At 31.6% G+C, this 16,244-nt stretch overlaps 1 protein-coding gene and 1 long non-coding RNA gene across 2 annotated transcripts; both read left to right on the top strand.

Moving 5' to 3' along the window:
* The first annotated feature begins 473 nt into the window (after positions 1 to 473).
* On the top strand, positions 474 to 4,674 carry LOC143051132 (uncharacterized). Its single transcript, XR_012970612.1, has 3 exons — positions 474 to 832; positions 3,485 to 3,652; positions 4,541 to 4,674. It is a non-coding gene; the product is annotated as an uncharacterized LOC143051132 (long non-coding RNA).
* Positions 4,675 to 10,549: 5,875 nt separating this feature from the next.
* LOC143051131 (uncharacterized) lies at positions 10,550 to 16,241 on the top strand. Its single transcript, XM_076224143.1, has 7 exons — positions 10,550 to 10,636; positions 11,907 to 11,954; positions 12,345 to 12,427; positions 13,055 to 13,126; positions 15,016 to 15,145; positions 15,688 to 15,770; positions 16,139 to 16,241. Exons 1-7 carry the CDS (start codon positions 10,627 to 10,629, stop codon positions 16,232 to 16,234), a joined length of 522 nt encoding a protein of 173 aa, XP_076080258.1. The 5' UTR covers positions 10,550 to 10,626; the 3' UTR covers positions 16,235 to 16,241.
* Positions 16,242 to 16,244: the final 3 nt, after the last annotated feature.

Below are 16,244 nucleotides of genomic sequence, written 5' to 3'. Positions count from 1 at the left end.
TAGTAAAACTTTCCGGTTATATGTATGGCTGTAACAGTTACACCCTTTTCACTGAAACTTGTAGGTCAATAGTTTTTAAAAACACTGTAATGCATGTTTGCTTATTATATTTGACGTTTAGAAGTATTTAAAATGTATTAAATTGTCTCTGAAAAAGTTAAAACACTTAGAGTAGTTGTATCATGTAAACAAATATAACTAAAAGCAAAAACTCATTTGGACAATTATCCGTTTCAGAATTTAATGCATAATAATTTCAAAAGTGTACACCAGAGCGTCGTGATTGATTAAAAATGTCATAAACAAAAGAAATTCAACCAATGGCGTGACGTTATGTTCATTCTGGGTACGAACAATGAAATTCCCAATTATTCCTTTAGATTCCGAAACGGTCAATGTATGCGCAACTGTCATTCAGACAAAATAGTTCAATACGCTATAATAAATAACTGTGTAAGATATAACAGCATGAATTGAAAATTTTGAATCAAAGAAAAAGCTTTAAACATGTTATTAAAAGTATTTATCAGAACATTTAAAGTCTGGCAATTGGCAATGTTGTATGGCTGTACATTAGGAAATGGCGAATTTACATTTATAGCAGGGACAATAAGTTATTTACTAGAACAATGCGTGTATAGTGTGATAGATCATTCCTCACTGTCTGATTGTACCATGCAATGTTTACTTGATGAGTATAATAACTGCTCCAGATTTGTATTCGAGTCTGATACACAGAGGTGTATGTTACAGTCGGATTATATCTCGTCTGATGTTCCAACGACAACCATCGATACAGCACAAGCAATTATGTTTTTTGAAGCACATGTTGGTAAGCACACACACACTAGGGACGACATAAAAAAATCAATGAAGGATGAAAAACTTAATTAAAATAGTTTGGGGGTGGGGTAAAATTGTTGCAATTTATTTTTAATTGACATCGATTTTATATATATCCTAATTGAGCAATCATTTTTTAGGGGGTCAATGAAAAAACTATATGTATTCAGTTCTTTTATTCTACATTGAACTTTTGACGTCGTCCCATTACAAATCATTATGTATTTTATCGGTTAAGTGATTCGTTGTCTCTTATATTAAACTAGCGTTGTTTAAGGAACGAACGTTTAAATTTAAAAAAAGAGGTTCTAAAAATATGTACCTATCTCAAAGTTGATGAATAAGTAGTGTTTTCAAGCAAATGACAAAATATATTTTGATCTAGTCTAAATCAATATTTTTCCATACTTGATAGTTTTAAATTTTGAAAATACTATAGCACACCCGTGAAATCGCTGGTCCGTGACTGAATTAAAGTATATAACTTCGTGTAAGCCTTATTTTAGCCTGGATATTTAGTATTGATATTGTCATCTGATAAAGTCATGCTGATTATAGGAGGCACAGTTTTCTCTTCTTTCAAAATCTTTCTGTTTGAAACCGTCGACCTAGAACTTATAAATTTTTGGTAATATGAATTATTTGAATAACAATAGGACCTGGAATGGAGTAATTTTTTATCAACAGCACTGTCCAATATTAGTTATAAATGAAGTTGAATACTTGGTTTTTCTGATTTGCTTCATGCCTGATAACAAATTGGAAACTACCTATACGCCTTATTTAAGCCTAGATTTTTAGTATTTGTATTGTCATCTCATCAAAGTCAAAGTCATACTGATTAAAATACTACAATAGGAAACAATGTGACAATGATAGAATATAGTAAAGTCATCCCTGTGATTATGACCTGTGTATATAGCAAATCCTAAATACACCGTTTGGTGGTGCTCCTGTCAGATGCGGAACGTACAAATAAGGTATAGGTAACATGTGAATATACTATTGGTATCGGATTCGACTCGAAACTGGTTAATTATTGGCAATATTAATTCTGGGGAAAACAAAATGGTCCGGAGTGGTGTAATTTTTTTCAACACCATTGTCCTATATATGCTATACATAAAGTTGAATTCTTTGATTTGTCGTTTTTACCCCATGACGGCTGACAAATTGGACCTCGTTATTTTAGTATAATAGATAGTTTGATTGATAGCGCCGAAAAGTTAAATAAAGTCAGACGTAGACGAAATTAATCCTTTCCTTGAAGTTAAATGGTTACTTGATAGTATTTTGCAAAACTATACAGATATTGCGATGTTCAATGATCTTTTTTGAACTGTATGACGTACCGAATTATTATCCAAGAATCTCTAAAGAGTCATGCAAATATTATTTTGTTTTATTACATACCGATGTTAGATTTCATCAAATGAACCACTCGGGAACTTGTTTTGGCTGATTTTATCAGTGCAACATTATTTGATCAAAATGTTATACTGTACTTTTCCACATCTGACTGCCAACAATCGGTAAGGCAGATGGAAAAGTTATTAACTTAATTTCATAAATAGATAAAGGGCGTGTTCTACTTTTTTACAAATGAAAAACTTTGATCAGCAATTATAGAAATATGTCACAATTTTGTTTTCTGCTTTTAGATACAATAAACTTCTAATGATCACAAGAACAAGTAATTAAAATCACCGTATTACATTTGCCCTGTTAGTTATTTTTAGAAATTAAATAAAAACGCATTATATAAATTTTAAATAAAGTCAAAGCTACCCGTATTACATTTTTACCATGATATATCTAACAAACTATTAACATCACTGTTATTTTTTTACAAAATAATATAACATTACTTAAAGTTCAGGCGTCCGATGCGATATTCTTGTTTGAACGTCATCAGAATAGCTGACAACCAAATACAGTGAAACTTGTTTAAACTGAACCTCTTCGGGATTTAAAATTTTGTTCGGTTTTATAAGATTCACATTGCATACAATTTGATATGACTGTATGTAGGTTGCACTTTGTAAATACAGCTTATTCTCAAAACACGCCTCTTTGGGGAGATCTTGAATATTAATAGAAAATTAATTTTGTTTACATACTGGTTCCCAGTTATGCTCTCTGTCTTCAATCTCACAGATACATAACTTGGGAATGTTACCAGTAAATATGAACTTTCAATTTTAGGATATGATTTATTTTCAAAACTTCATCGTAAAAGTGGTACAGTTTTAGCCGTAAAAGGAGTTCCTATGGGAAATTGCATTGTCAATATTTACAGAAATGCAACCTGTAAGAACATGTTTGGTTTATACAGCTTTTCGATTTATGCAGGATTCGGTCTAGCCAGGTTTCACTGTCTTTCAAAGCTCAAAATTTACAGTGATATGGTGATTTTGGAATCTGACAAACTAACATGACATTTTGTGACACTGAACTATCAACTACTAATCAGTCAATTTTCTGTTAGTGATGTCATAAACTTATTTTACGTTCACATCTTCGGGAAACACATTTTGAAATACAGTTACGGTGATAAGGTGTACGGGTAAGCATCACTTTTTGTTAAGACCAAATTTAGATTGTCTTTTTTTTTCTTATCCTGTCTTTTGTTATGTTTTAGATTGTATCGCTGGCTACGACTTTGATAGACACACCAAATTGTGTATAAATGAGTTCGGGGATAGTACGACATGGCTGAATGCACGTGCAAGATGTAAACAAGACGGTGGTGATCTTATTTCCATTCCTTCTCTAGAGAAATGGCGATTTGTTTTCAACTATTTAGAAGGTATTATGTGTTTCACATACTTTGATTTTAATAAACTTGAGAATAAAAAAGAGGAATGTGTAAAAACAAAACTATCACGACCTTAAAGCACACAACAGGCAAAGGCAATTAATAAGTCTGCAATGCAGCGAGAAACATCACCGTTTGTTGAAAGCAATAAGTGTGTATGTCACTTCCCCTTTTTTAAATTTATGCGGAGTTTCTATAGTTTTTAGAGTTCGTGTTGCTATTTCATTTGTTTTCTATGTTGTGTCATGGGTACTGTTGTTTGTCTTTTTCATTTTTAGCCATGGCGTTGTCAATTTCTTTTCGATTTTCTTTTCTTTCTTTCTTCGGCGAAATGATCATGAGATTATTTACTTTCCCGTAATTGTATTATACCAAGGCAACATAGACTTTTTAAGGTGAAACTAAATATTATATTATCTAAAGCAAAAATTACTGTAAACAGTATATGTTTTAAGCAACGACATACGACAAAAGAAATTCCTAAATAAACGCAATAATTGTTTAATGTCTTAAACTATTTGCTGTATATGTACTTAGTTTGGAATATAAAAAATGTCCGCTAAAGCTTCCATATATTATTTGTTAAAACTCGAATCAATGCTTGCGATATTATAACATTTGTTTGTCTATTAAAAGACGAGAAACACTTGTTGACTATATAAATGCCGTGATAATGCCAATTTAAGAGCATAATGATTACCAAAACACTAAATAAAAACATATAAAATGTATAACAAGCTACCGTGAACTCATAATAAGCACAAAAGGCATCACTTCAATATTTTTCCTGGTACTGTTATAAAATGAACCATCGTATATAGTTTTCGCATTTCAGTTGTCATCGATACGTTTGATGTATTTCCAATTTAATAATTACAGCTTTCCCGGGTGGTCATTGGATTGGCTTGAACAACTCAGTATGGATGACTGGCGAACCTTTCAAGAATGCACTCGGAATACCAAATAATCTTCTCGACGTTAACGTCACTAGTGATGCGTCATGCGGTCGCTTGCGTTTCAAAGGCCTTGATGAACATAAAATGTTACGAAATGACCCTTGTTCTCAATTCAAGAAATTTGTTTGTGAAATACAAGTTATTTAAAGTTTCGCTTAAGTAATTGCTTAAAAAAATGTAGCACGAAATTAAATCACAATGTGTTGTTATTTATTTAGCATGTTTTAGATGTTTTTACATTAGTTTCTACTAAACCTGAAATCTTAAAACAATTGTATAGTATCCTGTTTCCCTCTTCTAACTGTGAGGAGATATCTAGTTATACTTGATGCGCTTATTCGTATAACATAAGATTCCATGTCATATTTTCATATGAAATGAAAAGATTGAGAGGAGCTTAGACAATGAGTTGTTATTCAAAGAGAAAATAGAATATGTAAACATTGTAATATAAATGAGGTGGAAGATGAAAACCACTTTTTCTTAAACTGCAAAAATAATAAGTCTATGTAATCAGCTTGAAAAAGATATAAATAATATATGTCCAGAATACTTTAAATTGTCTGAAGCAGATAGATTACAATTAATTATATCTTAATTTGATATTATGCAACTTACTGTTCCGTTCATTAAAGTCATTTGCACTGAGCGGAGTGGACACAACATCTGCAAAAATATTACTGTTTTACCACTTCATATATAAAGTTTGATATTTTAATTTTTCCATTGTGTATATACATGTATTTGTATTGTATTGTTTGTATATGCATTAAACCCGTAGGGGTATAAATGTGCATTTCATAAATAGATAAATAAATGTAACGAGATGGTATAACAAACTTTAACAAGGACCGACTTGCTTTGAAGCTAGAACCATTCTCTTCAGATACTTTATATATTTCACTACTGAAGGAGGAAAAATCGATTGGAAGACACATTCGCGTGACTAATTTAAGCTGCTAACAATAAAAAATTTCAAATAACCGAAAATAGAAAAAAATAAAGACGAAACACTAACTCTACCATATGAATACGACTGAATATGAATTACCGTGTGTTTACTGTGTACTTCAGTGTTTAACTGATAAAAGAGGGGCGAACGATACCAAAGGGACAGTCAAACTCATAAATCTAAAATAAACTGACAATGCCATATTCAAATAAAAGAAAACAAACACATGTAATCATTAAAATATAAACTCTATAATGCAGGAGCAGGGAAAACATATTTTATATTATTAAAGGACAGTATGAGGAAACACAATCTGTTTTTAAGCATAATGAGTGCAGAATATTTTGAGGTCACACAATTGATTCATTAAGTCCTAATTTATTTAATGTATTCATGAATAATTAAGATGCAGAGTTTTCAAATGAAAATAGCTGTCCATTGGAACTGATTGACACTAAAGTAGGATCCTAACAATTTGCTGATGATCTTTTAATATTATCTGAAAGTAGAGAAATAGTCTGAACAACTTAGAAAAATATTGTGAAAGGTAGCAATTGACTTAACATATTAATAAAACTAAAACAATGATTCTGCAGCAAAATAGTAAAAAAGTGGAAACATCTTTTACAAAATATAAAAATGAAAATTTGTTAAATGTCTCGGAGTATTTATTACTTGGAATTCTTGTAAAATCAACTTGGAAATGTATTGATAAATCATGTTTAGAAAAATTGCACTCGTCTTTCTGTAAGTATATCCTCGGAACAAGAAAATCGTCATCACACTAAGCTACAAGAACAGAGCTGGAAGATACCCACTAGAGATGCATATAAAAACTCAAAGTATACTTTACTTATCAGGATTACTAAATTCTAAAATTAATCCAATACTATTTGAATCATTTTTACTTTCTAAAAATTTAGATGATTCAGGTTGCTATACCTGGTTTACAAATGTTAAAAATATTTTGAAAGAGGTAATTATGGATGTATCCATTCTTGAGGGAAACGAAAGACAAAATTACTCAAAGTTGTTAAAAAAACTTAAAACACTAATTCTTAAACTTCGACAAAAATATATTTGAACAAAAAATAGATCATAAAACTAAATTGTATTTATATAAAAGTTTAAAGCAAAATTTAGAAATGAAAAATTACTTAAACTGTAAATCTTTTGAAAAGAGAATTTACATAACAAAAATGAGAATTAGCGACCATAATTTAATTATAGAAAAGGGAAGACATTTAAAAATACCCAGAGAAAAAAGAATATGCGAATCCTGTAAAATATTGGAGGATGAAGCTCATTTTATTCTATATTGTACAATAAAATCTTAACTAAGAGATAACTTTATAGGAGATGTAGTTAAACATATGCCAGATTTTATGTCCTGGCAACAAAATGATAAAATTGAATATCTTCTTTGCCCATCAATCTCAAAAGAAGTAGAAAACATGGGGTCCTTTTTTAAATAGGAATTAGAACTGAGGACAGGGGACTCTTGATTTATTAATATATTATATAGATAGATCATTTTCATTTTTATTTTATGACTAATGTTTTCATATGGCTATGTTGTGAAATTCGTTTTGTATATGTTTCTATTATTTGTCACAAACTTATTGTTCAAAGTTTATATCACAATAAATATTTAATTTACAAACTTTTGTTTTATTCAAATCAGATCGATTACGGAAAAAAACATGGATGTAATGTACATATTCGCAGATATTCCGTGGTTCGATGGTTTTGACCACCAAAATTTGCCAAAAAAAAAAGGTAGCAGTAGTAAACCGGTGTTAGAAATTCATAAATCAATAGGGCGAAAATCCGGGTAACAAACTAAAACCGAGGGAAACACATCAAATATAAGAGAACAACGACACAACAAAAAACAACATTAAAATGTTACACACACAGAAACGAACTATAACATAACAATGGCCGTTTCCCTGACTTAGTACAGGACATTGTAAGAAAAAATATTGTGGATTAAACCTGTTTTTGTGGCATACTAAACCTCCCGCTTTTATGGCAATGTTAAATATAACACTAAAATGACAACATTACATGACAAGACTACAATTCAAATAAATAGGAGAACATATAGGACAGAAAAACATATTGGCACAATTAGCAGAAGCAATGATCAGTAGTATTTAATCGTGAACTCTGTATTCTTTCAGTGTATGTCCACTTGTTTGTTGTTTATATGTCTTTTGAATGAGTTAAGCCATTTCAATTGATATTTTATAGTGTATCAGTCTTTATGTATGTTATGATGTTACAATATTCACATAAATGTTGAAGAATGGCACCTTTCAAATCGTTTAAACCAGCTGCAATTGTTTACATCTGTCGTAAGTCAGAAATCTGGTGTTCACAGTGTTTGTCCATATGGTTCATAATTTCTTGTCGTTTTTTTAATGATTAGACGGTTTGTTTTCCTGTGTGAATGGTTTTACACTAGTCGTTATTGGTTTCCGTTCTAGGGTGTTGTTCGTTGTGAACCTTCACCTATAATGGTTTTCTTTGACAAATAACAACTTGGATAGAGATTTTTCTCATTGGCACTCATGCCAGATTTTCCTATATCTACAATAAGAAAGCAGTAAATTATTCTCGCATTCAAACAATAATTAACTGATGATACCTGGTGTACTGTTTTCAGTGGATGTCGTTTGTTGGTGTGGTTCATAAGTGTTTCTCTTTGTTTATATAGATAAGACCGTTTGTTTTCCTGTAAATGGTTTTACACTAGTCATGGTGGGGCTCCGAGTTAGAGACGGTACTTTAACATATACAGGTTTTCTGTTACAAATGGTGACTTCGATGCCGAGTTGTCATATTGCCACTCATGTCACATCTTATAGATAAAGGATACTACAGATACAGTTAAGTCGGCTTCATATCTTGACTTACATCTAGAAATTGACAATGAGTGTCGGTTGAAAACAAAACTTTACGACAAAAGAGATGATTTCAGCTTTCCAATTGTGAACTTTCCATTTCTAAGTAGCAACATTCCAGCAGCACCTGCATACGGGGTATATATCTCCCTATTGATACGACATTCCCGTGCTTGCATTTCCTATCATGATTTTCTTGATAGAGGGTTGCTGCTTACAAGGAAGCTATTAAACCAAGAGTTCCAAATGGTGAAGTTGAAATCATCCCTTCGTAAATTTTACGGACGCCGTCACGAGTTGGTTGACCGTTATGGAATAACCATTTCACAAATGATATCGGATATGTTCCTTACGTCGTAACTACAATCCCCTTCCCTTTCATGAATGTGACCTACCGAATTAGACTATTTAACGGATTTGTAATCACATAAGCAACACGACGGGTGCCACATGTGGAGCAGGATCTGCTTACCCTTCCGGAGCACCTGAGATCACCCCTAGTTTTTGGAGGGGTTCGTGTTGTTTATTCTTTAGTTTTCTATGTTGTGTCATGTGTACTACTGTTTTTCTGTTTGTCTTTTTCATTTTTAGCCATGGCGTTGTCAGTTTGTTTTAGATTTATGAGTTTGACTGTCCCTTTGGTATCTTCCGTCCCTCTTTTATACAAATGTATATTTTAATAAATATTATCGATTACAGAACGAAAAGAGCAACATCATAATGTATAAAGATGCATATTCAATTTTCTTTATACTATGTAAAATTCACATCTAGTTTACCGTAACTTATGATATAAAATATAAAAACTAGTGAGATGCATTTTTAATTATAGTTAAAAAAGAAAACAAAGAACGTTAAAATATAATTAACTACATTTAAGCAACAACACCAAAGGAATTAATAATAGTGTAATTAGGGAAAGATGTAAACAAGAGTGTACACGCTGACATGTCTAGCCTTATATTCCTACTATAAATAATATATGATAATCCTAGAAACAAAGCTTTACTATAACAATCACATTGAGTTAACATGATTGGTTGATACAAAAGGTAGGTCCGGTAATAGAGGTCAACTAGGTTGCAGGTCTAGAAAATATGGAATACATTCAAAATTGGATAGGGACATGAATTAAGCATTCAAAGAGGCCACCTGGACAACCATCAAGTAAGAGTTTTTGCAAGAGTTCGTCACTCAAATAGCGAGACATTCTACATCGAATTAAACGTATAAATTCTGACTAGACGTGGCTGATTTGATACAGCATCCACGGCCTTTCATAAAAGTGTTACTGCCGTTCAAGACCTGAAGTTACCATACTCCTTTTCCCAGTCAATTTTGGAGAAAAAACTTAAGTATAATCCATTAAGCTTCGGACAAGGTCGGACAAACTTGAACTGGAATATAATGTACACCTTACAATCAACCAAAAAATCAAATATGCGTTCGATATAAAGCACGTATAAAAAATATACCATAAAATCAATAAACATTGACTAGTTAACCATGAATATTAGGCCAAGGTCAGACGAACCCTGCCAGACAGACATAAAAGTAACACAATAAAACAATCGATAGAAATACTGGGGGTAATTACAATGTGGACATTTACAACTACAGAGGATACAGGGGAACGCGCTATTGATAGTATTGCATGTCGGTACAATAATATAAACGTCAAGTGACAGCTCATTATGGAAGATTAACGTTGGATTCAGTGATCCTGGTTTTATTGAACATTGCATTAGTGAGTTAAGTATGTGTCAACTTCTAAATCTACACGTATGTGACAAAATATGATTGCGAATCAAACAGAAACAATAAATATCAGCAATTGGTACATTTGAATGTACATTCACATCAGATGAGTATTGTCCGTGTTGGAGAAAAGTTTTACTCTCAAACTAAAAATGTAAGGATACATGATCAATAATTTATAATTATTTGTTTTTCAATATTTATGCTTATAATAATGTGTATACAACTAGAATTTTCATTTACAGCAAACAATACTTTATTTGACTATATGAAATAGATAATATAGACAAAAGGTTAACGGATCACACACATATAAGGTAAAATGATAAGACATACACATGATCTTATCTCAAAGCGGTCAGCTCGTATGCTGAAATCTCAGAGTACAACATGACAATTAGTAAGTAATTTATGATACACTATGCTCAAAAGAATTAAGAAATTTATCAAATCAGAATGTTTTGAATTTTATTTTTAAAAATCTATAAAAAGAATTTTATTAAAAATGTTTATATTAACATTGAATGTTTACGTTATTCGTATTTTTGAACCCTTTCTTTAATTATTATGATGTAATGATGTAATCGTTCCGTTACAATTAACTATGTTAAACTAACTGCTTGTTATGTAATCCGTGGTATAACTGTCACAAATGTCGCTACACTTTGCTCTGCTGCGCTTCATAAGGCTAACCAAATGTGCGACAGTAAAACGTTTGCATAACGTATTTAAAGTAAAATATTCAGTACAGTTACTTTGAATTTCAACGTAATTATAAATACTTTTAATCAAAGGTATCCACTCAGAGCCATTTCCTTTGATATAATTTAAGAGTTTAGCTTAATATGAAGCCGTTAATGTTTATCAAATTTACATTCCCTATCAAAAAACACCAATTCCAAAGTGGAATGATTCCCAATGAGTTCAAACCCCACCAAAGGCTACAACACAAGAGGTAAAGTCAATGCTGTGTTATAAAAAAAAACGGGAATGCAAAATAACCAACAAGTCACATTAACAATATACAGTTATGGCCCGTTGACGAGGTGAATATCCAAAATTGTCAACACGAGAAGGTTATTTCATTGAGGGCGCACACTCAGCTCTATTGATGTCAAATGATTTACTTTCTCTCGATTGGCTTCCAGTGTAACGTGAACGCTTACATTTTGTTTATTTACGTCTGTGACTTTATTTTCATGAGAGATAACGCAAGTACAAATCAACAAACTCAAAAGGTTATTCACCGGTGAATAATAGGGTTATACACCGCTGGTGTAAGTTTTAAGGGTTATTCGTCCTTCCTTGCAATTGAATGAAAATAACTGAATTATTCCATGTCACGTGATAACGTTTCACCCAATAGAATTCTTTAGAATATATGTATAATATTTACACTTAATCACCCTTAAATAAAGTGCAGTTGTATACTTATCTTTATTATTACGGAACAATAAATGTAATACACATGATTTTATGGAACTGTGTTTCCTTTGTTACATTTAGGTATTTAACTAACCTCAAAGTTCATTTACTTCATTGCTCTTTCAATATATTAGTTTATTTCTTCTCAGTTGATATGTGTGTAAGTACAAGCAGTGACACTTACAACACTATCATGTAGCAACATTTCACGTATGTATTTGTACCACTAACACTTTATATTGTAGATTCACTCATAGTGTTGTTGCTGTTTGCCAATCTACTGTCACAAATTGGTAAGTTAATTAATATTAGTAAATACATTTTCAATAACTGTCAGTCACTGAAAATATCTGTATCTGACATATATTTTTTTCGGGAATATGTGAAGAATCGGTGTACTTTAGTACACGAATTCAAGCTTAATAAATGGTATATTCAATGTTTAATGGTATGAAATAGATGGGGTTACAAATCTTACATTCTCACTAAAGTTCATTGTCTCTTTTGTCCAACATGTGGTTTTCCATCGCCCATCGGTCGACCCGAACATTGCAAATAAAACAGAAACCAAACTTTAAATACCGAAAGGTCAATTTAATATAAGAAAAAAACGATGGTTTAACTTAAGTAAACAACATTTCAAAATTAAGTCAATAAAAAAACATATTCCGTATTTTTAATAGATTGTGGTAGTGTATGCTATTCTTGTACCGGAATGGCTGAAAATGATAGCTGTCACAATGTTGCAACCTGTCAAGATGACGAGGTATAATTACAACATGTTAAACTATACATTAATGCAAAAACACTAACACAGTACTACATGTTGACACAAGTCAGGAGCCTCTGGCCTTTGTTAGTCTTGTATTATTTTAATTTTAGTTTCTTGTGTACAATTTGGAAATTAGTATGGCGTTCATTATCACTGAACTAGTATATATTTGTTTAGGGGCCAGCTGAAGGACGCCTCCGGGTGCGGGAATTTCTCGCTACATTGAAGACCTGTTGGTGACCTTCTGCTGTAGTTTTTTCTACGGTCGGGTGGTTGTCTCTTTGACACATTCCCCATTTCCATTCTCAATTTTACATTAACATTCACTTGATAAGTCGGAATATACATTCGGTTAGATGCAATAAAGACAACAACCAGCAAAATGCGTAAGTGATGACAAAAAAGGTCACAAGCATGTGACCTTCAATGAAAACATATCCGGGATATTTGAGTTAGTTTAACATCTTTTATACACACACCCAACAAAAAAAAACTGAAGTCAACTAAGCTTTAAATTCTTAATTTACCTATTTTTAACGAATGATGGCGGACATTTTTTATTGCTATGCGATTTATAACTTATATTGAATTATACAGTTTATTAAAAACGGTTCTCTTCAGGTTTGTTTCACTCAGAAGTACCAAACTGAGGATAACAAGACAAGATTTGATGTTGGATGTTCATATCCAGAGGTATGAATATAATTTAATGATTCTTTTCTTAATGCCTATACGCATTGTTGAAATAAGAAGATGAAGGGAAATCGGTAGAAATTTTTGTTTTCAGACGTGTTCATAGTATGTACATTTAACCTCAATGCTCTTCAACTTTGTACTTGTTTGGGTTTATAAATATTTTTGATTTGAGCGTCACTGATGAGTCTTATGTAGACGAAACGCGCGTATGGCGTACTAAATTATAATCCTGGTACCTTTGATAACTATTAACATAGGACTAAAGAAAACTATGTTGAACAAACATCTTATTTGTGGCACAAACAACAACTGGATAAGGCAAAATACTCGCATATCCGCAAACATGGGACTAATAATCAAATAAAAAAGTGTTCATTCCGAGTGATTTGTGGAGTGCTCGTGGGTTTTATTTATATAGTTGGTCGTCATAATAAAGACAACAGAAATATACTCCTGCTCAAAAGTCATAAATCGATCAGGCAACACTAATTGCGAGTCTGAAACTAAAAACCGAGGGAAGTACATCACATATAAGAGAAAAACAACGAAACAAACGACACAGGGAACTGCCACAAAATACAAACGCCAACGTACATCGAAACAAAATATTGAATAACAACAGTCATATACCTGATTTTGTAGATTTTTCTTTTAAAAAAGGTGGGTTGAACCTAGTTTTATGGCTAGCCCGACCTCCCGCTTTGTACGATAACGGTAATGTTAAAAATATCACAAAAATGAAAACATTACGTGACAGAAATACAGAATAACAAAGGACACTTCCCATTCATTTTGTCAGTACGCCATAATAACATTACGAGATGTGCGTCACACGAATGTATCAATGCAACCAAAAGTGACGTCACAGGTAAACTTCTGAAAATAGAATATACAATTGGGATATTTTAATTATTTTCTAACCATTACGAGAATATTAATATAAAATGATGTAGGTAATGGTGTGTTTATTTGTATTTTCTAACCATGTGGGTTTTTATTCTATACCAAATACTTGTAAAAACAAATTATTTCTGTGCATATGCAATGTAGTTTCCTTACACTAAAATCATATAAATGAACTAGCTAATAAATCAATTTTAAATCAAACGTACATATTGAACCAAAAAATAGAATTTAAAACACAAACGATAATACATTACACAATATCTTACCAGACTTACTTATTAAACATCATAACAAATATATGATTGTTAGATGCATAAAAACCGAGACATGTCTTATATCAATGCGAATTAACACTTGGTAAAACAGTCATATTCGGGAATAGATCACGTTCTGTACGAAGCAGACGTGACGACGTAGATGGTAAACCACAATCTAAGACGTCGTTGTAAGTTAGTTTAGAAACGAACACATCGTATAAATCAAACTATTCGTGATGATGTCCATAAAATTTACAAATAATAATCTTTCCTCCGCATTATTCCTGTATATGAAGTCCGTATAGCGGCAATTACCGATTAACTGAGATATGTAATAAACACAATTGATGGAGCAGAGAGTATGTTCCTGCTGAGAAATCTTATTTACAGATGACTGAAGTTTATCAGCATTCCAAATGCTGCTTTCCACAACAAATAATTTGCTAATATTGACACGGTTTTTCGATTTAATATGACATAGAAGAGAAGAGTTTTACTTGAATAAACACATTTTGCATGTTTTGGGGAATACTTCTGGAAAGGGGATTCCGAATAACCAAATCTACCTTTATTTAAATATTGTAACGATCACCATTGTTATAGTTACACTAAGTAGATCATGGAAAATACATCGATTGTACAGCATTTTTTTTTTAACTTTTATTTAGTTCATTACATTATTTAACAAATTAGAATATCATTAATAGTTCACTTTACTTTAAGCTTTGTCGCAAAAATAGCATGGGAACTATCTTTGGAAAACGAGCAGCTGGACTCGGTCATGTTTTATGTCATCATTGCTGTACGGAAAATGTATGTAACTCTGCTTTCACGTGTACTGACAATTTCAAGGGTAAGTATTACTAGTATTTTGAATGATATTAAGATAAAATTTTCACTTTACACGTGTGATCAATTAGTATGAAGATATTATTTATGGTTTACGACTTTGTAAATGAGTAAGGGTTAGAGAAGAGTCACTAACTACTATTGTATGATGCCTTACCACCTGCTATATGTATAACTTTTATTATAAGAGGAACACGGCATTGTGAACGTCTAACTGCATATATTTATTATATATTGAGAATCTTTTAATAGAAATATTTAACTTTATATGTTTTCTAGTTACTGAACTATTGAATGCACATAAAAAAAGTATAGATAGAGGCGAACACTAAGTTTGCCGAGCAAAATTTATGTTTAGAACGCTTCTCCAAAAATACCGTAAATATTAATTCATCATCAGAACACACTGATTGTTGTAAAAATTGTGGTTTAAGCCTATCATTGGACGTTACGGGTTTAAAATATATAATATCACATGTCGCATACTATTATAAACAACTGCTCATTGGATTCAAAACATGATATGTAAACCTTCTCTTTCAACAGCCCCTACATTAAGTTGTATGTATTGTAGTGGAATAGACATGATTGGAAAATGTAACTCCACCATTACTTGCACAAATGACGAAGTAAGAGAATTTTTAAATGATATTTCCGGTTGCACAATTACCCGACATTAGGTTATTCTAAAGCAATATTCGTGTAATCAGACTAATAAGTTGAGCTTTCAAATATACACACGTTTGGACTTATATCATAAATTTATTTATATGATCAACATTTTTTAAACCAGTACCAATTTTAATGTGTTTAAAACAAGTTTGAAATATCAAATCTTATTCAAACGTTATCCAAACTAAGCAAATAAAATTGTAAGTGTGAAATCATGTAAGATTTAAGTAAATCAAAAAAAAGTATACTGATCTTCATTTGTTTAATAGTAAACATTGCTGTACAAATGTGTTCCTATGTTTTTATGCATTATGTTTTTTGTTAGGTCTGCTTTATTCAAAAATATAGGACACCGATGAATCAAGTAAAATATGACCTTGGATGTAAACGGTCTACGGCAAGTACTTTCAGTTTTCTTTAAAAAAAAAATC

Source organism: Mytilus galloprovincialis, chromosome 11 (genome assembly GCF_965363235.1).
Source record: "Mytilus galloprovincialis chromosome 11, xbMytGall1.hap1.1, whole genome shotgun sequence".
In the NCBI taxonomy this organism is placed as follows: Eukaryota; Metazoa; Mollusca; class Bivalvia; order Mytilida; family Mytilidae; genus Mytilus; species Mytilus galloprovincialis.
This window is presented reverse-complemented; position numbering and strand designations above follow the sequence as displayed.